Raw genomic sequence first — 24,784 nt, 5'->3', positions numbered from 1 at the left:
TCTTCAAAACAATAAATACGGCATTATTACATTATGGAAAGGCGAAACGAGAAAGTCAACAAAACACACAACAACCTAGCCAGGTGAGAGCTCAGTCTTTAGACTTTGGAAACAGGTCAGCTTCGTGCAGCTGGCGAAGAGAATCGTTACAGAGCTGGAAGCAGAGGCAGCTAACCAGATGAGATAAATATGGGAAATGGGGAAAAGCTTGGCATAAATGGTTTCCCATACAGGAAAAAACCCCACAGTGCATTTCCAGTAGGCACTTGACACAAAGCTCCCCCTCCCTCCCCCACCCCAAAGCTTCATCACAGACCACACTGCTGTTTGTACCAAAGCCAGTGTGTGTGAGGGAGGGGGCTGGGGACGAGGCCGAAGAAGAAAAAGGAGGATAATGTGCACCTTTGTTTTTCTTCCCAAACATACACCCACGCATACCCACACAAATAGTTTAAAGTGCTGGTGTCATTCGTTTTGACCCCACCACCACTTTGCATATTGTGGAAATCTACCTTGAGTAAACTGGCTGGGGCTTTCGTGGTTTTTGTTTGTTTGTTTTGTTTTGTTTTTGTTTCGTTTTGTGTTTTTCCTAAGGGATTATTTTCGATTCCGTTAAACGCGCGAATTGAGTGCTACAGTGTCAGGCACATAGCATTTCAATTTAACTGTTTTCGTTTTGAGGTTTGTTTTTTTTTTTTTTTCACCTGACTCCCTCGTTTCCGTGGTCTTCAGGATCCAAGCAATGGACCTGAGGTTCCATGCCATGTGCCCAGCGGGAGAAGGGTGCCTCCCCAGGGCCGATGGGAAAGCCATTCTTGGACCTAACTGGTAGGATTTGCAGCTGACACGAAGCCTCCAACTGGGGGACACCGTTCCTGAAGAGTAAAGTAGGAGACGCCCTGGCTTCTATCGCTTCTCCTTCCGCGTAATGACTTCCCTTGGTCCAACTGACTCCTTCGTAGAGGAAGGGGAATGGGTTCTGGGCCAGGACGATCGCAGCCCCCGATGCAGTGGGAGTGCCCTGTTCTCACCAGCTTTTAAGTAAATGCCACTGACACAGTGGGGATATCTTTGTCCCCAGAGGCCTCTCCATCTGACCCCATCCTGAGAAGTGGTCTCCCTGAGTGCAGAGTAAGAGAGCCCTTGCCCCAGTCACAGGGCCGGGAAGCCCAAGGACGGAGGGATCCACACCTGCTGCTCCTTGGGACTGCTATGTCATCTGACCTGGTTCTCCTCTCAAACGGGCCACCCGTGTCCGCGAGGGAGCCCCAGGACCAGCTGGCTCCAAGCTCCCGTCCTGGGAAAGGAAGCAAGGTGGGGTGACACTTCTTGCAGAGGCTGTTAAACCTTAGATCACACACGTGTAGATGCTCTGATCAGTAGAGGTCCTCTACGTCTCTGCTTAAATAATGTGAATTAGCAAAAACCGTTTCAAAGTAAACAATTAAATTGAAATGGTGCTGGGTGCCACAGGAATGCTTAAATGGCAGCTAAAAAAAAAAATTTAAAAAGAATAAAAATAAAAAGGCGAAAACAATCCACAGAAAACTCCTAAGTAAGCATTTGCTACAAATCAACTTTAAACTAACAAATACGTTGGGGGCAGGGGAATGGGAGTGGTTAATGGAGACAGGAAAATCCACAACAGCTTCCGAGTGGCAGAACTCTACTGTTCTTCTGTATCTGCAACAAATATCGGAAAAGAGGTTCTTCGTCTGAAAGGCTGTGCAGGTTCTCTTGACCTCCTACAGGACGCAAGGTCCATAGCTTACACTGAATTATGACAGTAATTTAAATATTCCTAAGAAGAGCTGAAGAAATCCATTTCATACTTTGCATGACTTCAAGTTTACAGTTCCTGCCGTTCCGTTCCATATTAGCAGACCCCAAAGACATGCAATCCGCGGAGAAGGCACGGCTTGAAATGCTATTAAGGAAGATTGCTGTTCTTGAGTGGGCCAGGTGGCCAGACCCCATTCCACAGCGCATCCGTCAGGCACAGCAAGCCAATCCGGGAGGGAGGGAAGAAAAATACGGGTGAGAGACACCTGATTGCACATTTTCTCAATTGCTGACTCATCCAGGAGATTTTTGGAGCCTGGAGCAAAGCAGGGCTTTCCCAAGGGAGCCCGCGACTGTGCGTTTAGACAAAAAAAACAAAAACAAAAACAAAAAACCCCAAAAAAAAAAAAAAACAAAAAGGCAACCCCCCCCCCTTTTAAATTCATTAAAATGTCAGCTTTGTTCTGAAGTTTGTAGTTTACTTCATGATACTATCTCGGAGGAAGAAGTTAGGAAGGGGCAACACTGCATGACAGATGTTCTGGTTCCATAATAAAAAAATATTGGTTTATAAGGGGAGGTCACACAAAGCATAATCAACTACACATGAAGTCTTCCACAAGCGGGAGCTTCTCCAGATCATAAGCATCAAAGAGATCGCTAATGCCTTCTTCCTCCCCGAGGCTTAGGAGATAGTCTTCTTGGAGCAGGGGAGGCAGTAAGTTCACAAATGGTCCTTCTAGGTTGGAAGGAATTTGGTCCTCAGTCTGCTGTAAGAGGTTGGCTGGGGAGGCCAAAGGAGAAAGATTGGCCATAGAAATCGAACAATCGCTATGTCCTGAGTTGGTTGAAGCCAAGTCTGAAGGGGGAAAAAAAAAAAAATTGGAGGAAACCGAAAAATAAGTTAGGAGACAAATCACACCAACTTGTTGGAAGACTATGCATGGGGCTGTTATAAAAGCCAGGACCTTCTGGAAGGACAATCAGATACCACTGTGGTCCAGCCCACCTCATGCACCGTGACTGACAACTTTTCTCTGTTCTGGTCTAACTCACTCAACTTTTGGGATGCCTACGGTTAGCAAACAAGAATACAAATCGTTTCAAAGATTAGAGGCTAACAAGTTCAAACACTTCTCTCGGCTATCAGCTGGTCAATATTTAAAGGAAAACAAAACAAAACAAAACATACATGCTGAAAAGCTGGCTTCCTCGTAGAGATTCAGTGGATTTTCACTTAGTCTTTTTTTTAACAAATAACGTCTTTAAAGATACTTCTTAAAAATGCACGTAGTAAGACATAACCACTTTGAATGTCTATGGCAAAAAAAAAGGTGATCTTTCGTTTTACCATCTGAGCTGCCGTGGCAATCACAGTGCTCAGTGTTACAAATCAGACCCGAGTCACTTAAATCGCTCCAATTCTTGCGGCTATATTGCGAGACAGTAACGGGAAAGGCTGAAGACATATCCCCAGTCTGAAAGTGGAAAACGGGGGAGAACTTAAGATACTCCCGGGGTCTTCCTCCCGTAGCCTGACCCCATCACCCCAGGGGGTGGGATTGAGGAGAGGAGCGGAAATCAAGTTCAACTTCTTTGACAAAAGGCTCTTGGCTCCAAACTCTTTCCTTTTTGCTAATATGATCTCAGAGGCATCAGGCGAAGGTGTGTGGCCAAGTGTAGCTGATGATTCATTCAGACAGCTCACAGCTTTACTCGGCACCCCAGCGGGCTTTCCAAAACACTGTAAGGGAAGCGATTTCTGCCCATAGCGAAAGCCTGAGGGACTCCGTCTGTGGGCGGAGGAGTCATTGGCTCAAGACCATGATTTGATTCTGTAACTACTCAGACTGCCTTTGAAAAGAAAAAAAAAGTTACCCTAATAGCGCTAAATAGCAGAAGTTTTTGGTTCTTGCCTAGGCATGGGGTTCCGGCACCGGATCCTTCTGGTCACCTTCATTTTTAATATACTTTCCAAATGACAAAAGTGGAATTTTTACCTTTGGAAGGGGGTTTCGGGATATTCCCATTGTGGTCTTGGTTGTTTGTTTTCATTGGACTGTGTGTTTCTGTCTCTTCTGGACACAAATAAACCTCAATGGGCCCTTGGGTACTTGCCAAATGTATTTGTAGGCTCTATCGACAGAACAAGTGAGAAAAGTTCAAACTGAGACATGAGAGCTATAGTAATTTTCATCCAGAAATGGGAAGTGAGGGTACTTTTCATTGTTCATTTTGCTTCTTCCCCGGTGGCCTCTTCCCCCCTCTCCCCCCATCAGGTGATGACTGTCATCCTCTAGAGGAGGGGCCAGCAAATTGCAGCCCGAGGGCCCAATCCAGTCCATCAACTGGCTTTGTAAATAAAGTTTTATTGGCAGAGAATCATGCCCTTTCCCACTGTTTCCGGATTGCCTCTGGCTGTTTTTGTTTTTTGTTTTTTCGCTTGGGCTCCAATGGCAAAGTTGTGCAATTGAGTAGAACCAACAGAGTTATATGGCTCACAAAGCCAAAAATATTTACTCTCTGGCCCTTTAAAGATAAAGTTTGGGGACCCCTGCCCAAGAGGAGGTGAACTGTGTTCTTCAAATATATTCCTTCTATGCAAACTATGAAAAGATCCTTCAAGTATTTCAAAGACGGTATTTCCATATTGCTATCCCTTTACGGCAGGGCATTTTTTATGTGAACTTTAATAACCACTGGATGAAGAGTATTAAGTGCTAGGAGCAGTGTTTAATAAGAGGATGCAGCACACTAACTACTAAAATTCTCCTTCATCTGGGTCATAGTTCTATTATTATCATTTAGGTGAGAACTCTACCCTAGATGGGAGCTTGTGACGCTCACTCTCTTTTTATTTTCTATGCATTTTCTTTCTGCTACATTTCTTTATCTTATAGTTAGGGTCCAGGCGTATATTAGCAAAGATTATCAGAGACTAATGACAAAAATATGCTCCCTACTTTCTTATAGTATTCTTGTCTACCAATTCAGCCAAAGTCATATGTGATTTCTTAAAATTAAACATGTTTTAAAAGATAAATTCTTAAAATGTGCTAAGATAAGTTAGGGAGATACTTTTTTTTTTTTTAATTAAAGTTAGGGAGATACCTTAAAACATTTATGTCTCTATTCCTGGTGGGGAACAAATCCAAGGCAATCAACATGAAATTCCCCAATGGTTGAAATCAGTCAGAACCTCCAGATACCAAATGTTGAGAAAGAAAAAGTACTAGAGGGACAGGGCACCATACCCTGCGTTCAAGGCCCCACGATGTTAAAATTAGACTTTTGAGACACTCGATATGTACTGAACAGTTGAAATGTTTTTGAAGTTCCAGTTAGGTAAAAGGGATGGGAAAGAACTATCGAGTGTCAGGAGAATGCATACTTTGACCACGTGTCAATGATTCTTTAACTTCGGGCACTCCAAAAAGATCTCTGCAGATGGACAAAGATGTTATCTCCTTACCTCTATTGGGTCAGGCACTTCAAGTCTTGTTTCTGGAGGGGCTTTGACAACTATAACAGTTTGGTCTTTAAGGCCACTAATTTTTCGAATATCTTGATATGTAACGTAAGCTAACGTAGTGAGTGTTAAGGAATGTAACCATTTAGAAGACTGACAGAACAGATGCATGGAAAAATTTTCAAGTATTTTATGACTCGTAAGAATATACTGGTCTCTCTGTCTCGATCTTTAGACACACGGGATCTCTCGCAAACCTTTTCTGATACTCAAAACAACAAGACAAATCCATAGCGTTCTCCTACTCATTTCTAAAAAGCCCATGGTGATGTAGAATGTTAAACATGGAAACAGAATAGTTAAATTATCAGAAGAAAACCCAGACCCAGTTTGGTGGGGATTTCCTAGCCGGGTTCCTCTGGAGCACGGACATTCAGTGAACTTTGGTGAAGTGTTCTGTCACTCAAGTTGAAAGATGGCAGATCCCAATTTATAGGAAAAAAAAAAATTAAGCTCTCTTTGCCCATATAATTTTTGGAACTCTGGTAACTTCTGTCTGCTGCTCGACTGTTAGCAAACGTCAATAGCCACGCACATGAACGCATGAGTAGCCAACAGATAAAGAGGCGGAAGAACTCAGAAGACGGTCAGGCAGACAGCTTGTTTTCTTAAGGGCACTTGGGCTAGTTGTGATTGCATACTGCCTATTGATAAGAAAGTCATCATTTCTGTTAGAAAAAAGTTATCCTTTGTACAATATCACTATCACTATTTCAGTGTTCACAAGGAGGGAAAGCAGCTTCTAAGTGCTCTGCAACCTGAATTAATTTGAGAAACACTGTCGCAGGAAACGAGAGTGAAAGAGTATTTCCCTACCCTTGGTCATGACTTCTGGGCGCTGAACAATTCTTTTAAGTGTCCTGGTGGCTGAGCCTAAGAGGATATCATGAAAGGCTATGGTACTTAACTACATGATAAAGAGTATTCATGCAAGCTTGCCTGGAGAGACGAGTTTTTACTTGGCACTAAAGGAGTTCACATAGCTCTCTTATAAGAGTCACATAGCTCTTATAAGGGACACGGAGTGACATAAATAACGTACAATGTCTTTAGCCTGTTGTGTTTTTTATGTTAGCCCACAAAAAATGCCTAGGATAAAACAGCAAATCACATGACTCAATGAAGGCCTTTCTGCAGGTAATATAATATTAGAAAATTGAGTCTGTGATCTAACAAATTTCATACAGAAATAGGGTTTAGAGAGTTAGGAGGAAATGCTTCTCTTAGAACAGTGGCTTTTAATTAGAAATTGAAGGAAGCTAGGAGCCTACTGTGCAGAAAAAAAGCACATTCATCCCAAATCTATATGTATTTCTAGGGACATCTATCACAGATTGTCTTCCTTAAGACTTAATGGTTGAGACGACAGCAAATTCAGCACTGAGCTTGACAGGAAAGCTCAGGCAAGAGTCTGGGTCTTAGGTCACCATGTACCTCGTCAAGGAAGCCAACTGTTGTCTTCATGAGACTTGATAGTTCTGAGTTTTCACTGAGAACATGGAAAAACTGATAACCAGGTACCTACCCCACAAGTCCACTGTCAAAAAGCTACGTGACAAGTACTTATTAAAATAAAAACTCATCTACAGTTACTCAACATCCTGCGGGAAGGAAAATTTCAACACATTTGTGAACAAGCTGTACCACATTCGGAACCGAATGGCGAACTGAAATAAATTGTGCAAACACGTTTTCTAATCTTACAAACTTAAAAGTACTTCCACTGTGGCTCCCTCCTGAATTTGCTTTTTTGGGTTAGCAGCTCCCCGCAAGGAAGCTTTCAGTGTCTGCAACAAAGGCCCCAGAGGAAGCTGATGTTGTCAACGAGGCTGTAAGCTGCACATTCCAGAGAGCTGCCAATCACATGTAACCACCCTGTCTCGTCCTCCACGGGGCTCCCAGCTAAAGGGTGAATGAAACAGCTCGACTAGAGCTATTCTTGTTTCTTCCCCCATAAGCCCACTCTGGCTGCCACTGGGGGTTCAAATCACCACACCTCATCTCTACCTCACTAATCATTGGTGGGCAAGATCAATCCTGTGGTCGACAGAAAAGGAGTAATCGCGGTTTCAAAAAACAGCCTCAACTGAACAATAAATGTCCCCCTACCCTCCAAGGGAAAGCCTCTCAGACATAAAAGGTAATGTGGAACAATCAGAAGGGGGGGACACAACTTAAGAGGTGGGGTTTCTTAAAATATGGGCTTCATCTTCTACGCGTAACTGGGAATACTGCAAAAACTTCTTGTCAAGGCGACGAAGTCATCTTTCTCCCTTTTTGTGGGGAGTGAGATGCTGAGAGCGAGTTTTCCTGTGATGGCCAACAGATTGTCAGCCAGTTGACAAGAACTGGCTTTTAAAACTATTTCTAAGGACCAATGTCTGTAAATGGATGGATAGACCGAGATGTCTCAGGCATCGGGGGTGGGAGGGCGCGTGATTCAGAAATCAGTTTCTGGTGTTGAGCATCAGCATTAACGCACGGGTAGAGGCTACAGAATGATTTTTCTAGGCTCTTCGTTCCTTCAGCTATAGCTCAGACAGATTCAACAAATTCCTATTGCTCCAATATCTGATGAAAAGAAAATAGAATGTGAGAACCCCAACAGTGACAGTGAACGCCCACCAGAAATCTGGGGAGGCAGAGAGGGAGCTACTGGTCGTTGTCATTAATGTTAACGCTGACACCTTATCTATCTTAGAACAGTGCCGCCCGGCACGCTGCGTGTATCCGTATGTCCCCAGCCACACATGAAGAACACACGTTAACCAGAGTAAAATTCTACCTGTGCAGAAGAGTCAGCCTGTCAACACTGGCTGTGTTCTAGAAGGCACTAACCCCCAAGGAACAGGTGCACAAAGGATATCTTTGGTTCTCTGAGTCTTCGGTTAGCAGTTTGAGGTCCAGGGTGCAGCTTTGGATCAGTTCATCTAATTTCTTCTCTTCCTGGCTGAGCTCGGTCACTTCCTTGGACAGGCCTTGACACTGGGCCAGCATGCCCCCATCTTCAGACAGACTGCAGCCCCTGGGAACCCAAACACAGACTCTTCGTAACTGCTCAGGGGCCAAGGGGGAGAGCGTGCGGGGGAGGGGCAGCGAGAAATGGTCCTTTTTTTTTTTTTTTAAATAAAGATTTTATTTATTTATTTGACAGAGAGAGATCACAAGTAGGCAGCTCGATCACAGGACCCTGAGCCAAAGGCAGAGGCTTTAACCCACTGAGCCACCCAGGCACCCCGCCCTAGAAATGTCCTTTTGAGTAAGATGTGCCCCCTTAGGTGAATCACGAGAGACTCTGGACTCTGAAAAACAATCCGAGGGGTTTGAAGTGGCGGTGGGGTGGGAGGTTGGGGTACCAGGTGGTGGGTATTATAGAGGGCACAGATTGCCTGGAGCACTGGGTGTGGTGAAAAAATAATGAATACCGTTTTCCTGAAAATAAATAAATTGAAAAAATTAAAAAAAAAAAAAAAAAAAAAAAAGATGTGCCCCCTTGACACAGGAGGACACACTTATTAGCCAAGTATTAACATCAGAACATTTATACTTTTGTATTTACTTTTTGTCCACACAGTCTTTCACCTCTCACACTACAGAAATTAAGTGGAGGGCAAGAAAACCCAATAAATCCCCAACACTGTAATTCCCAGGTTTCTGTCCTCCAGGAGGCCTGTTTTTTCGGAAGGCTCAACTTCAAAGGGCAAAAGGAGGAGCCCCTGCCTGCCACTCGCCTCCCGGGAGGAAAGAGAAACAACGGGTGGAAAAAAAGGATAAGGAGATATTGAGAGAGAGAAAAATGTGAAAGAAGAGAAGACTGGTTCAAATTCAACAGAATATCATTCGGGAAGCACAAAAGACCTAGGTAGCTCCTGCGGGTCTTCTAGCAACCACGGAAAGGGAAAAGGAGGTTAAGGGAACAGATGTGTGCACTGTACACTGAACAAAGACCACTACCCAACAGGTTTCTCTAAACCACAGGCCAAAATGGGTCACTTGAATTGTCACAAAATTCCTTAAAAGGACAAAACGTTCCCTGCACTCAAATCATGTTTGAGGGAGTCTTCTCTCAAAGCCAGCCTATAACAGATTTGTTCCTTCCCACAATGCCTTCATCGTTCCTCCTAAAATACCGGCCGCACGAGTGCTCCGTCCGCAATTCACAAACGAGACTAACCATACGCTGAGTCCCACGTGTCGGTGGACAGGGGACATGTGTTCACATCCCTGCGTTCCAGGAGGGACTGAGGCCTCTACGTCTTGCCTCTATTTACACAGAAAGCGAGCTGACCCGCCGTTAGAGCCACGGATGAGGATACGTGGCCATGGGACAGCTACACGGCTGTGTTCATACTGAGCTGTGGTTCATTTCCAAACCCCTGTTAGAGACGAGCCGCGGACACGGGCCAGCATCCTTCAGATGACACACGTGAGCACACGCGGCCTCCTGGGTGCAGAGGAACAGCACCTTCATGGAGTGGGCAGGGACTCCCTTGCCTGAGGCCAACCCAATGTCTCCGACTGCATCTAAAGGGCAAAGAGCCCTTGGACTTCGGCTGGGGAGTCAGGGGCAGCGGGGAGGAGCCCGCGGAAGCAGCGTGGGTGTGAACATGGCGCCGGGGCCCGGGGCCGTGGCTCGTACTCACATCCACTGCACGTTGTTCTTCGACTTCTTCTTGATGAGGTGGATGCCTTCTAGCACGTTGGTGATGTCGTAGATTCTTCTCTTCTGCACCTTCAGCACCTCCGCCGCCTTGTTCAAATCCAAGACCCCATCGGGGGACTGGCTCAGCAGCTGAATGAACTTCTTGGTGAGCAGACCAAGGGATGTGTCATACCGTGTTTTTTCTGAGGGAGATTTTGGAGCTTAAAGAAAAACAAAAGCCGAGCGGGTGGGGGGGATAGGGGGAAAGGTAAAGAAATGAAGGGTTTCTCCGCAGGTAGGCGAGCCCTGTTTCCCGCTGCAGCCCAAGGATTAGCATCCAAGCAAAGCCACGGCCAGTGTTCTCGGTAAGTTACAGAAAGCTATGAAATGGCTTTATTAGAAAAGGAAGGGACAGTACGAATTCCCGTTGGATGAAAGCGTTGTGCTGTGATGTTCCCAGGAGCTCCGACTTGGCCTCACCCTCCTCCCTGGCTCTAGGGAGGTATCCCGCACACGGCAGGCCTCAACATTATCTGTTGAACGAATGAAACCGTGCTATGGTCTCTGAACACCAGCACGTGCAGAGCCCAACCCACGAGGGCCTGGGCTGCGAATCTCTCCTGCATTTCATTTTCATGACAGGGGAGGTGGGAGGGGCTCAGCCTGACCCCCCGCAACCAGCTCTGCAGGGTCCATGGTCTGTGTGAGTCTGGAACCTGGGCACCAGCATTCATGTCAATGAAGAATACCCAACCAGCCTTTCCATCGACTCGCCCCGTCCCTCCTGCATGTTAGGTCCTCATTCAATACCATATTTAAGCTGCTGGGCAGGTGTTCATTGCACAGGGTTTGGTAAGGCCTGATTCGTAAACTCCAGGAAAGGGGAGATGCTAATTTAGCATCTCCATTAAACACCAGAGACTTAAAGGGCTATTTCGTTGTTTCCAACCTACTTCTCTCTCTCTCGTCAAAGAAACAATCAGTGGAAAGGAAAACGAGCTGCCATGGTTGGGTTTTGGTCCATTCTGACAGCGCCCTGTGCGGAGCCTGAGGACGAGGCGGGCGCAGACCTGACCAACCTTGGCACAATTCTACGCCCAGGGAGCCCGGTCTCCAAAGTGATGTCCATGAAGAGAAGTTAAAATTAAATTTGATTATAGAATGGTGCCAGGGAGCTTGTATTCCGAGCTGAAAAATGACACCGCACACATTTAAAAAGGCCTCCTCCCGAGTCAGTATTCATGGACTGAAGGGACCCTGCAGTATCTGTGGGGTGTCTGCAGATACTCGGTTATTTTCTGGATGGGAACAGAGAGAGAAGTGGAAAAGGACACAACGTGCCACAATTATCCCCACCTTGGCACCCTCTCAGCCAGCAGCTTTGAAAGGTAGGAAGCCCACACCAAGGAGAGTACGAGACCAAATGGATCCTTACTTTTTGGACTATCTGGACTTCGCAGGGCGGCTCTTCCTTTGCCCTTGGGGGTTTTTAAGCCATCTGCGAGGTACTGGTGACCGCTTTCTCCGAGCTCCAGCCTTCGCTTTGCCTGCAACGGGAAAGTGCAATCATTCATCACCGGTCGTGTGGGCGATCACAAGCAGTGGGGCTGCCGGGGACCCAGACCAACCAAACGGGCTGCTGGCCAGCTGCTGGCTCCAGGTCTGCGCCGGCGCCAAAACGCTCTTCACCTGCAAGGGATTACCCGTCTAGGCTCAGAGGATCCCTCCTCTGGTCCATTAGGGTTAGGTCACGGGCCACTCTGCTTACCCCCTTCACTGATTCAACACTATGTGCCAGGCGTGGGGTGAGACAGTCAGACCACAGCAGGCACCCTGGAACGTAAATTTGCTTTTCCCTTGCGACACTCCGCCGCCGACCTTCACTCATCTCTGATCTGGGTTGGATCTCCTTCCTTATGCTCCCCCCAAACACTGTGTTTCTGTGTATTATAACACCTATTGGATAGAAGGGTTATTTTACTTATCTGTTTCTCATTTCCTTTAAGGCAGGGACTGTTTCCCATTTATCTTTGTATACCTAGGGTTTGGCAAGGAGCCTGGGTTTCTGTAGGTATTCAATCACTCTCTCTCTATACATATATTTATGTTTGAAGAAAGAGTGATTAAACAGTAACACAGCTAGTCACAGACTGCAAATGGTCATTCATCAGAATAACAAAAACGCAAATGCTTAATCTTGGGTTTCCACTAGTATTCCTGTCTCCATTTTTGTCATCAAACCAGGCAAAAGAGGAGTCTTCATTCAGTTTTTTCTTTTATTTTAGGGAGGGGCTGGGCAGAGGGAGAGAATTTTAAACAGCCTCCAAGCCTGGCATGGAGCCCCCCATGGGGCTTGATCTCAGACCCTGAGATCATGACCTGAACTGAAATCAAGAGTCGGACGCTTAACCGACTGAGCCACCCAGGCACCCCTTCATCCACGTTTTTCATCTAATTTAATTTTACTTAAAAAATATCCATTTAGTGTCTGTGGACGGGGCACTGGGCTTAGGGAACAGAGGTAAAGCAAGATGGGTAAGTGCGTCTGCCTCCCTAGCCTGTAGAGTCCTTGAGAGGACACAGATCATTAAGTAACTGTTGTGTACTAACTAACCCAACGGTGGGATGGGTGTTTGGACAGGAGGGCCACCGACTAGACACCCAGCATGGCCACGTTCTTCTCGTGAGGGCACGCACAATTTCAACTTAACCCCTCATGACATGGAAACGGAGGGATAACTTATCAGCTGAGGACAGAGATGCAGCCACTCTAGAGAAAGTTACCCGCGAATCTTGCTCTGTTCTCTCCACCAGTCCCCAGCCGCGTGTGGCCTCCCCCTCCCCCCGCCCCCAGCAGCATGTGCTTGAAGAAGGAAATACACGCTGGAGGTCGAAAACTTAGCACAGGAAAGGGTAAAGGATCTCACTAGTCGTTTTTACACAGATTACATGTTAAAATGATACCATTTTGGCTTTATGAAATATGATTAAATCAGATAGTATGACAATTATTATTCTATCTATGTATGTATATAATTTTTACCCCGTGGCTTGCCTTTTTTCTGTTGGGCAATGCTGGGCTGAACTTCACTCTGAAGGCCTAGGAATGACATCTGGCAGACTTCTTAACATCATTTTCCCCTCCCAAATATTCGGTCAAATCCTTGTGTGAGCCTGTTGTGACGGTTGGCCGCCAAACATGCCCTCTTCATGAGGCAAAATCTCCCTGATTGTTTTGGGGGAACAGTCCTCCCCGGTGCTAGCCCAAGTGTGTTGTGCCCCGACGAGACCCTGGCCTGGCTGATCCTTCCACCCCCCCACCCCCCAGAAAATGACCACGGTGAGCTGTATATGACCAAAGCGGGGTAAAAAAAGGCCAACCCCAGGGATTTTTCTGGAACTCCTGGCAAGGAGGTGTTGTGCCTTCCCTGGAAGGCTGACATCAGCCAGAAGCCATGGAGAATGGAGAACCCCCAGGGGCGAGTGGAGTGGAGAAATGGAGAGAGAGGGTCTGAGTCTGTCCTTCAAAAGTCTGAATCAAGGTCATATGCTAGGGGCCACGATTGGTCTTTGCCTCAGATTTCTCCGTTGCATTAGCCCATAACATCTCCTTTTTGCTTAAAGCTCTTCGAGTTAGGGAAATGGAAGTGTGGTGGTGCAAGCGCCAGCCTGTGGGACGGGCGGGTTCGGGCTGAGCCCTGGTGCGACAGGGAGCAGCAGAGTGGGTGGGTCATTTCTGGGGCCTTCAGGAAATTACCCACAAGAGACCTCATTTGAAGCTTGCCTGAAAGTCAGAGGGGAACAGCTTTGCTATGGAGGCCTTTTCTCTCCATTGAAAGCAATCTGAGAGATACAGAGCTGGATTCCCTCCAGGTGAAGGGCCCGGGAAAGAAGCCGAGTGGGAAGAGCTTGGGACCTAGAACTCTTGGGGGCCCCTAAGTCTCAAAGTCTATATTACCTCTCCGAACACTGGCAAGAAAGAACCACCCACAGGATGGCCGCCTGGGGGCACATTACTTATGTCTTCCCATCTAGGCTATTGTTCCAAATTGCTTTGAGGCAAAGGCCTATGGAAGCCGTAAACTGTAGGCTGGGGAAATTCCCGGAGATCTGTTGCTAAGAAACAGAGGTCCGACTTCAAGGACCAGGACTAGGCAGGTTGTGAGCCTTTGGATAGTTGATCTGATCTAAATACTAGGTAGAAAATCTACAAAATCTTGAAGGCAATTCTACTGCCAGAGAATCCTTAAGTCCAGAAGGCAAAGGTCTAAGATAGCTCAGCCTCTGAGGGAATCAATCACCAAGCCCCTATGTCTACAGCAAGAAATGAGCGGCAGAGGGAGAGCAGCCCCAGCAAATCCTCCTGGGGGGTAGAGATTGGGGCGGTCCTATGGGCTGCACCAACAGTCATCGTCCCACCAAGTCTCCCAGCGCCTGGAATTTACTGCCGTGCAGGAGACAGGGCGTGCTTTGGGAGGTCATCACTGTGTCATCTCCTTCTCCCACTGGACGCTTCTGGTAGGCTATCCCATGAGCCTTCGTCCAGGGTGCAGTGGCAGAGGCTGAACGGCTTTGAGAGGAACACACAGTACTTACTACCTGTCGCTCCCAGACCTGGGGACGGACGGGCACAGTCACTGGGCTCTCTCTTGGGAAGGGGCCAAACACTGTGGTCTCTGACGGAGCAGCGTTATGTCAACGCTTACCTTAACAAAGGCAAGCATGCATGTCTGGTTAAAAAACCCAAAAAACTGGATGGGAGGTTTTAAGCAGTCCAGGTCGTCTCTGCTCACACTAGGGCAGATGGAAATCTCTCTCAGTCAGAGAGAGATGTTTGTTTGCTTAGGGTGACCATTTCCCTGAACTGGGAGTTACTCCGTTTATAAAGAGACCTTCATATCCGGGGCCCCACTGGTAAAGCGGCGCATCTACCTGGTGCTCAGCAGAAGGCCAAGCTATCGGGTCCTCGCTGAGAGTAGAGGCTGGACAGGAGTGCTGTGCCGTGGGTCACCCCCACTGCTATGTTCCTGAGGCATTATCAGGGGCGGCTTTTATTATAAAGGAACCATGTGCTAATTTGAGAACCTCAGCCCAAACGGAGATGACGTGCTATTGTAATGAACAGTTGTACTGTTAAATTTCTGAAAATGTATATATAAAAATAATAGGAATAACTGTCAGGCAGCCAAGCGGTGGGCCGTGAGGGGGAACATCCAGTTTCTGCCAGCCTGGCCCCTATTGTTCCCTTTGGGGAAGAAATTTCTCCACAGTCCTTGGTTCAGGTGGTTTCTTTGTCTCTCAGCCTGACAAGCAAAAACCCTGATGATCAACATCTTAGCCTGACCCTTCCCATCGGGGCTCAAAGGAAAGGACTGCAATCTGGGCCCACCAATCACTGCATTCCAGTCCCTTGGCTAAAGTGCCTACGCCTTGGCTAATGCACCTACGACCAAGGCAGGAGAATTGGCCAGTGCGGGGACTTTGGTTGGAAACGGTGGGTTCTTGTCACGGGGAGTTGGTAGGATGTAAGCCTGGAGCCACCAGGGTAATGAACCAACGTGGAAGCAAAGAGATGGAGAGAGACTGAGTCCCAGTACCTTCGAGGGAGGTGCTAGATAGAGCCATGCCCAGAAGCAGGTCTACCCAGGACTTCCATTTGTGCGAACCAACACATTCCCTTTCTCGGTAGAAGAAGACTGAGTTAGATCACCACCATTTGCAACCCCTTGTCCTTAAAGAGCCAGCCCTGCCAGCATTAGCTAGAACACGAGGAACGGCTGAGGACGACACATTGTCACGCACCATTCATTGCATCTCATCATGCGATCTCATTTTCACACATCCCTAGAAAGTAGTTGTTATTATTATTCCCTATCCTACAGGAGAAGGTGGAGGTTTAGAGCGCTTAAGGAACTTTTCCGAGATCCCACGGTCAGTAAATACACATACTCCAAGGTTGATGCCTACAACAGCTTTACGGAATGACTGTGAAAACCTGCCACATAAGAATATTTGAAAAGTTTCACTAAACGGATGCCACCTTACTCTATGATAAACATAGACTTTTACTTGTTTCGTAATTTTTAAGAACTCTCCTTTACACAATAAACACACGAGGAAATTCAAAGAGCGCAAATGTGCTTATGAGAAATGCATGTCTCTCTCCCTGCTCCTGGTTCTGCTCCCTTTTTCGAAGGTAAGACTGTTCAGTTCCTTCGATAACCTTTTATTTGTTTTTAAAAGATTTTATTTATTTGAAAGAGAGAGTGAACACACAGGTTGGGGAAGGCACAGAGGGAGAAGAAGAATCAGACTCCCCACTGGGCAGGGAGCCTGATGCAGGGCTCGATCCTGCGACCCTGAGGTCATGACCTGAAGTGAAATCAAGAGGCAGACGCTCAACCAATGGAGTCACCCAGGCGCCCCTCCCCGCTTGATATCCTTTTAGACAGACTACAGAATTACAAGTATGTATATAGGTGTATACCACTGCAACCTATAAAGAAATTGTACACAAATGATAGTATACCACACATTACTCTATTCACATATCTTCAAGTTTGACCAGTCGGTGCACAGAATGACTTTATTTTTCATAGCTACAGAACACTGGATTAATTAGTACACCATGATTTGTTTACCTAACCAAACACTAACGGACACCCAACGCTTTTCTAGAAACGACTACATTTTCCCAGTAGGCATTCATGAAGCATTTTGGGGTAATTATTACCATATCCACCTTGCACCGAGGAAGAGAAGGTAAGGATGTACCTAATGTCTCCGTGAAGTCACAGACACCAGGATTGGAGCCCATGCCTTCTCTGGACTGATGGAAAGGTCCCTCCTCTGTTGCCATAGCAATTTTCAGGGCGCCAGGGCCTCATTTTGCCATCATAACTCACATATATGCTCCCGGTTTCCTCACTGGACCATGAGCTCAGGTCTTAAGTAGCCTTGCACTGGGCATGCACGCAGTTGGATTTACATATCTATTTTGAATGAACCAAGCAATAAATTCCCACAGCCACTTGGCAGGTAAATCACAATGCTCTGCCATTACCCACCTGCAAGGCCGGCATGTATGTTGTAATGAATGTGTCTATGCAGACATGTATGTGTCTGTACACATATACATATGCTGGAGATTAAGCTCTACCTATTTGGAAAGGTTTTCAAGAAGTGCAAAGGGGAAAAATTAAAGTTGCAGAAGGATACATAAAATGGGATTTTATAAGGGTAAGAAAAACGATAAAACATACACTTTCCTCTAAAAATTTCCAAGTACCCAGAGAGGAAGAAAGTCTGGAAAGATCCACATCATATGTTAATGGAGGTTATCTCTGAGAAATAAAATTAAATACAGGGTAATGATTTCATGTTTATAGTTCTATCATATTTGACTGTATTTTATAAAGCAATGTGTACATATGAAAGTTATACCTTCTAAACTAGCAACTTAGTTCTTCGGAGTATATTCGGAGAACATTTATGTTGGTTCTAGGGTTTGTCTATTAAAAACAGCACAGCCAGTTTCTTGAATATTTTTATGTTTTGCCACATATGTCCAACATGAACACCCAATTACAGGAGAAAAATTCACTAAGTTATTGTACATTTATATAACGGAATGTTATGCAATTAATAATGACGTACATCTATATATAAGTTTAAAAGAAAAGTAGGTGTGAGTAGTAAAATTTTATTTTTGTGGGGATACTATATGCATAGAAAGAATGGATATCAAAGGATATATAGCAAACAATTTAAGAGTAATAATCTTGGGGTGATAGAATTACAGTGATTTTGCTTTTGTGTGTGGGTTACTTGCATCACAAGACAAAAATCACTTCCATTTGCCATTTGAGGTTAGACAAAAGAAAGATGCTGGTTTGTTCTTTAGGCTGTTGAAAATCTTATGTATCATTCAGTAGGTATGGGTATGAGTTCTCAGCAGAAATGGGATGGATACACTATCAGAAAGGCATCCTAGGCTCACGATGGGGAGGGAAGTGGGGTTCTTATCTACCATTAGACTGAACCACAGGAAAAAAAATTAAATCGAGAAAAAGGCATAGCCTGCTGTAGTTCACAAACTGAGCCCTAAAATAAACTCCCTTTACCCCAGTTCATAAGAGATCCCAGCAAGGGAAAGAACAGGATCTAGGATATATTCCATCTTACGGCCAAAGACGAGACAGGGCATTTTGAACAGAGGAAGAGGAGAAACCGAAGATGGAAATTAGATAAAAAAAAATGAGGGTCAGGTTAGGTTCATTAGTGAAACAACCCAAAGGACAGACTCTCCATCCGGCTCCAGACCAGACCACAGCTGAATCTTCCTTGGATTCTGGCCAATAGGTCGGTAGGTTAGGGCAGGAGGATTTTAAGAAAGGACTACAAAGCTTCCAGTTCCTACATAGGAGTTCAATGTTTCTTTTTTAATTTTATAAATTTTGTTTATTTTTATTTGACAGAGATCACAAGTAGGCAGAGAGAGTGAGGAGGAAGCAGGCTCCCTGCTGAGCAGAGAGCCCGATGTGGGGCTCGATCCCAGGACCCTGAGATCATGACCTGAGCTGAAGGCAGAGGCTTTAACCCACTGAGCCACCCAGGCGCCCCTGAACTCAATGTTTATTAAGTGCCTGCTGTGTACCAAGCCCTGCACAGGCAGATAATTGACTGTAAAAGGCGATATGGTGGCCCCTGCCGTAAGGGACGGCACCCAACCAGGAACGGGAAACGCATGGTTTGGACAGCAAGGAGCCCGTGGCTGGGGGCAGGCAGGCAGGGGGCCTGGATGGACAAGAGGGTGGAGGTCTGGAGAGGGCAGTTAGAGGGGGTGGAGCTTAAACCACGACCAGGGAGGCAAGGGGCTCTGTACTGCACAGAAGGGAGTGGTAGTCCGGGTCCATGAATGCGCAGAGGTGCAGAGATGTGTAGGGCCCCCGGTCAGGGGCGCTGGTGGGTAGGGAGGGGCTTGGGTGAAGAAGGAGCCACATCGTTGTTCCCTTCCGTGCCGCGTGGCTACTGAACCACACTCCGTGTCTCCTTTTCCTGGAGATGAGGGTACCTAGGTCGTCCTCTCCGGCCTCCCTCAGCCAGGGGCACGTTCAGAATCCACGAGAGCTGGGTCTGTCTCTGAGCTATTAGGTGGGAAGCGAATCAGAACCCGAATTCTCCCCAAGACCTGGCGAGCCCCACGGTCATGCAGAAGGCCCCGACGATGCATGTGGAAACAGAAGTAGCAAGCGTGCGTTTTCCCTAGAGGAAGAACGCCGCATCCATCCTGCACGCCAGCCCCACCAGTCGGGAGCGCAGGTCTCTCTCCTCCCCAGGCCTCCGCCCCCGCCAAATCCCCCCACCACTGCCGACCAAGAATGGCCCCCAAATTTGGCCGTTTTTCTTCTTTTCATGTTTAAACTACAGATCTAGGGCATCTTAACTTCACCATAACTTATGTTTGTGGACTGGTTTCGGGAATCTGACCACATAATGTAGGAGGGCTTCTCAGGGAAAAGAAAGCCTGACTTGTGGGACGGAAGCCATTGACTTAAACACTGGCCACAGCATCCCTTTCTAAAGGCATCTGCTTTGCTTTTACGAGTAACTGGAGACAGGGAGCCTGGCTGGCTCGGTTGGGACAACCCAAGACTTTAGATCTCAGGATCATGAGTTCAAGCCCCACACTGGGTGTGGAGCCTACTAAAAAGAGAAAAAGAATAATTTAAGACAGTTTAAAAGAAAAATCAATGTACTTGATTTTTTAAAAAATCCACTAGTTCAGGCAGCTTCTAGGGGCTCCCTCCCCAGGGAAATCAACTTTCCTCTTTCTCCAGGCAGTCAACTCAGCATCTCCAAGGAATAAGCTTGGCTAGCTACTTCTGGACAAAAATGTCCAGTACCCCGTGATGACCGTCACCCAACCAAAGATGACGTCACCTGTGTACACCCATCGTAGCTTTTTCTCCATCCTCTCAGGCACTCAAGTCAAGTCCCCACTTCCTGTCCCACCTGAAGCTCTTGGACCTCTGTCGAGACTCTTGACTCTTCTGCAAGCTTGTTGCAAAGCTGCCGTGCTGTGATCTTCCACTCCCTGTACCGTGTTGAAGCCTGATGGGGATACCTGTCACTTTGACTGCCCAGCATCTGAACCTTCCCTCCTCTGGTTAGCAAACTCCCGACTCGATCAGTCTCGGTGGGAGGCATAGTGGCCTTTCTATCGCAGATGCTGAAGGCTCCGCGCACTCCCTCCTTGCTTGCCCAGAACCGGGGCCGGGGCCAGGCCCGTTGCCTGCGTGGGACGGACAGACAGACACACCGGCCCCGGACCTGGAATCTGGATTGCTCTTGTAAACCAGCAGGCTGTCTGGTGATGGCTGCTGGCGCCGAGGAGAAATCACTGGGGTTGCTGGACTCATTCTGGGGCTCGACATCTGGGCTGTGGCTCTGGCTACTGATCCTTCCTTCGTTCCTGCCTGTTCTCCAAGCTCGGTGCTCTCATCCTCAATATCCTCCAATAAACGCCCTTTCTGCTTCAGTCACGTAGGGCTGTTGACCGATGGCTTTCCGGGAACACACCCGAATGATGGTCCGGAAGAGAAAATCCGAGTCCTTGCAGATCTGAAGTGTGAATTTCATGCCCGCGCTCCACGGGTCGGCTAAGTCAAGGACTTAACGCGGAGCACCTTTTGCCCTCAGAACCGGGAAGTCACTGTTCTGGTGGTTTTTAAACCCAGTGTTGATGATGAGAAACCTGCAGCCACTGATTCTCATTTGGATGAAGCTATCCGATTTCTCCACCCTGAAAGCCTCCCGGCCTGTCTCACACTCATTGTGACATTTCAGAACAGCGACTCAGCTGTGCACCTTTTCTCGCTCACGGTGCGAGGAACTCCTGGGCTCCTAGAACCCACCCGCGTGGCCTTCAGCTACAAGAAATATTTATGTTGTAAATCATCCCCTCCCCTGTCCTGCCATCTCCCTGGAATTCCCATTCCTTTTAAGAGTGATCCTCTAAAGCTCGCATTTTCTGTTTTTCCATTTCTTTGCCTTTTTGTGCTACTTAACTGTTCTTACATCAGATTTAGCTTCCATTCACTCAATTTCTTTTCTTTCTTTCTTTTTTTTTTTTTAAAGTTTGAGCAACTAGACTTTTAATATCCAAGAGAATTTGTTTTGCTTTTGCTCTCCGATCAATCTATTTTTATAGCATCTTGTTCTTTTATGAATAGGAGAGTTCTTCCTTCGTCACTCATTATTTCTTTTAAAGTTTGCTTTTGTTTCCTGTTCAATCTATTTTCTCCACTGTCCTCTTTTCCTACTTAGAGAAAAAAGAAATCTTGGCCCCACTCGGTAATTGTTGCAGTCCTTTTTCAAATGTCTAGTCCCTATTTAAGTGACACCTGCAGGCTGTGTGACTCAGATTGAGGTGATATCCTTAAATGCCAGAATGGAGCTAATCCGTTTATTTCGAGAAGATTTCTCAAAACCTATCTGGCTGAGGAAAAGACTCCCAGATTCTACATAAAGTCCTTCCTGTCAACTCCTGTTTTTATCTTTGGTTTTGTCATACCTCAGCTTCTCCAAGGCAGACCAATGTTCTCTCTGGCCCTAGCTTCCTCTGTTTTGTTTTGTTTTTTTAATGATATCATATTTATTTGAGAAAGAGCACGGGCTGTGGGGAACGGCACAGGGAGAGGGAGAAGGAGAAGCAGGCTCCCAACTGAGCCAGGAACCCGATGTGGGACTCGATCCCAGGACTCTGGAATCATGACCTGAGCTGAAAGCAGTCGCTTAACCAACTGAGCCACCCAGGCATGCCTGTTTGTTTCTTTTTAAAAGATTTTATTTATTAGACAAAGAAAGAGTGCACACAAGCAGGGGAGCGGCAGAGGGAAGGGGAGAAGCAGGCTCCCCTCTAAGCAGGGATTTTGATGCGGGACTCGAATCCAGGACCCTGTGATCATGGCCTGAGCCAAAGACAGAGGCTTAACTGACTGAGCCACCCAGGTGCCCCCTCTCTGTTCTATTTTACTGACTTCCACTCCTCCATCCTTTCTCTGTGTTCCAGAAATCTGCTGAGTGATCGTGTCCACTAAAAACCCCACTCTCATTTTCAGTGATTTTTTTTTTAACTGTTTACTATTATCTTCTTCCAGGGAAAGGAGATATCTCAGTTTGACAGTGTGCCTTTCTGAACCAGAAGTGTCTGTGTATTTAATTCTCGTTTATCAGCAGGTGATACCGACTACTCACCGTGTGTAAGGCACCGCCGAGCTAAGCCCTCCCAACGATAAAGGCAATGGCTCCTTTTGCATGCAAGGCGAGCTGAAGCTCAGACATCCTTCCTACCTAAGTCTCTACCCCACTAATTGAATATGGATTATAAAAAAGCAAAAACCTCTGAAAGCCTTTTACAGATTAATTCTGTATCTGTACCAAATAAAGAATAAATGAATAAGAAGCTTAAGAGAAGGGCCTGATTAATAAATTAGATTAAATGTTATGCAAATGAGGTGAAAATAAGTACTATTTTTAATAATGAGAAATACGATTGATGACCTTTCCTAGCATAACCATCGTGGTCTCTCGAACAGAGAGGGCAAAAGGTTTTGAATTCCCCACACAACGCTCAAGCTTTACTATTCCCTTTAAAGCCTGCACCTCATGTGCTTTTGCAGGAAGGCGAACACGGCCGACTGCGATCAAACCACTACCTGAGAAGAGAGTTTTAAATCCAGTCACATTACCCGGTTCATCATGTGTTTTTCTTTAAACTTATTGCTAACCTTAAGGATATAGTTATTGCCCATAAAACAGAATTTAAGAATTCTTCTCTTCTGACAGCCTCATTTCCAGGTTGGAGGTTGGCACAAAGGATTCCCACTAGGTTCAGTAATGGCCACTTACAAAGCGTAGGCTCCGCTGCTCACATAGCTCCCTGAAAGGGCATACTTGAGTCTCTCACTGGGGTACTATTCAGTTTATCTCCACTTTCCTTTCCAACTCCTAGTTTTGGGTCTTAGGAATTTACCTCATTTCAATACCAATGGAAAAAACCCAGGAGCTGATGTTTTTTCTATACAGGGCCAGGTAGTATATATTTAAGACATTGTGGGACACAGTCCTGTTGTAGTTCCCTTCACTGTTCAAAGTAGCCATAGTTCATAAATAAATGGGCTTCCTTTTATTCCAATAAAGCTTACTTACAAAATGAGCCGGGAGCCAGATTTGGCCCACAGGCCACAGTTTGTGGACTCATGGGATAAACCATTATCCTTGTACAAGTTGATTTATGTTTTTCTTAAAGGGTATTTATACTGCTCATACCAAATACTGAAATTTTATGAAGAAAGCCAATCATCTTTTTGGGTAATGGAATTTTGTCTCTGTCATATTTTGTGTTACATGTGATATATATATAAATATATACACACACATACACCAAAGTATATAAAGTATATATATATATATATATATATACATATATATATATACATACACACACTTTGTGTTATATGTGATATATATATATATTTTGTACTTCCTTGATATACATATGTGTGTATATATGTATATATACGTATATATACACGTATATATATATGTATATATATATAACAAGGAAGTACGAAAAATACAAGCAAATTTGAGCTATCCGTTTGAATAGCTGAACCTCAGCCCGTCCACAGGAAACAATGATAATTAAACACACAAACATACTCGTTGTTTTATGCCCGCAACCTTCAAAGCTAAAGAGATAATTTATAGGTGCAATGATGAGCTATAAACAAATTCTTCTATGGATTTGACAGATCAATTTTAGAGAAGATTAACTGCTTCATGACTTAAATAAAAAAAAAAATCTCTCAGCAAACTTTGTCCCATTGAGTTATTGTAGAAACATCAGACTAACTGTTCTGAATCTCAACCAGACTTCAGAATGTAGTTGCCAAAACAGCTTGCAGGACAGTGTGAGCACCTTAAATCTCAGAAAAAGGGCACACGTTTAATGATCGCTGTGGCTCCAAAAGACAGGGCACTTGGTCCTGGTGGACACAGTTTTACAAACTGCTCCCTGGTACAGAAGCATGGTAAGTGGACTCCAAGAAGGAAGAACACTTTTGAAAGATTTATGAACCAAGGAACTAAGAAGTTCCTCTTAAAGAGGTAAAGTGTTACCATCCAATCCTTGTACAACTGACTTGAAGACCAAAGACTGCTACATACCATGCACTCAACTTTCATTTAGTGGCAAACTTAATTCCTGTCTCTGAGAGTTAGGGAGTTTCTGGGTTGTAACACAGTAAGGAGGAACCTGGTTGGAGGCCAATAAACTCCCTGAGTTGAGAAGATGAAACAGAGAGTCCAGGGAGATCAAAGGAGCTCAAATTTGGACAGAGCCCTGAAAGGGGAGAACTGGTCAGAGGCACAATCTTGAAAACCTGTGGAGGGTCCCTCTCGAGAATCCAGCAGAATACAGTGTATGTGTGTGAGGTAACTCCCCAAGGCCAGGAAACACACCTGAAACAAATAAGAAAGAGAGCGTGCCCAGAGTTCCCATGGGGCCTGGAATTATAAAATTCTAGGCACACTGTTCCTGCAATTGTTCCTAGCGGACAGACTTTGTGGGAGGAGGGGATGGACAATGGGACAACACACCAAAAAGTGAAACCAAAACAAAAAGCAGCCTCATAACACAGAGGCACAGGTAGAGTACTCAGAAGGCTGTTTCTCCATTAGCGAGGTGACATTAGCCCTAGAATAAATACTGCTCTGGTCCCAACCTACAGAGCAAGAACGGAAAGATCAAACTCTTTCTAAGAAAA

The 24,784-nt window shown here is 45.8% G+C and overlaps 1 protein-coding gene across 3 annotated transcripts in view; it reads right to left on the bottom strand.

Annotated features, from left to right (window-relative positions):
* Positions 1-654: 654 nt before the first annotated feature.
* Positions 655-24,784, bottom strand: part of E2F3 (E2F transcription factor 3) — a 74,153-nt gene continuing 50,023 nt past the window's right edge. Inside the window, exons 2-7 of one of the 3 annotated variants that reach the window (XM_032341215.1) lie at positions 11,389-11,500; positions 9,955-10,174; positions 8,178-8,336; positions 5,255-5,369; positions 3,783-3,918; positions 655-2,641 (exon numbers count right to left, since the gene is read on the bottom strand). In XM_032341215.1, the coding sequence (XP_032197106.1) occupies positions 2,379-2,641; positions 3,783-3,918; positions 5,255-5,369; positions 8,178-8,336; positions 9,955-10,174; positions 11,389-11,500 (1,005 nt within the window). In that variant the 3' untranslated portion in view covers positions 655-2,378. The remainder of the gene's footprint in view (positions 2,642-3,782; positions 3,919-5,254; positions 5,370-8,177; positions 8,337-9,954; positions 10,175-11,388; positions 11,501-24,784) is intronic. The other 2 variants (XM_032341213.1, XM_032341214.1) reach the window with 2 other exon arrangements.

Source organism: Mustela erminea, chromosome 4 (genome assembly GCF_009829155.1).
Source record: "Mustela erminea isolate mMusErm1 chromosome 4, mMusErm1.Pri, whole genome shotgun sequence".
NCBI classification, from domain to species: Eukaryota; Metazoa; Chordata; class Mammalia; order Carnivora; family Mustelidae; genus Mustela; species Mustela erminea.
This window is presented reverse-complemented; position numbering and strand designations above follow the sequence as displayed.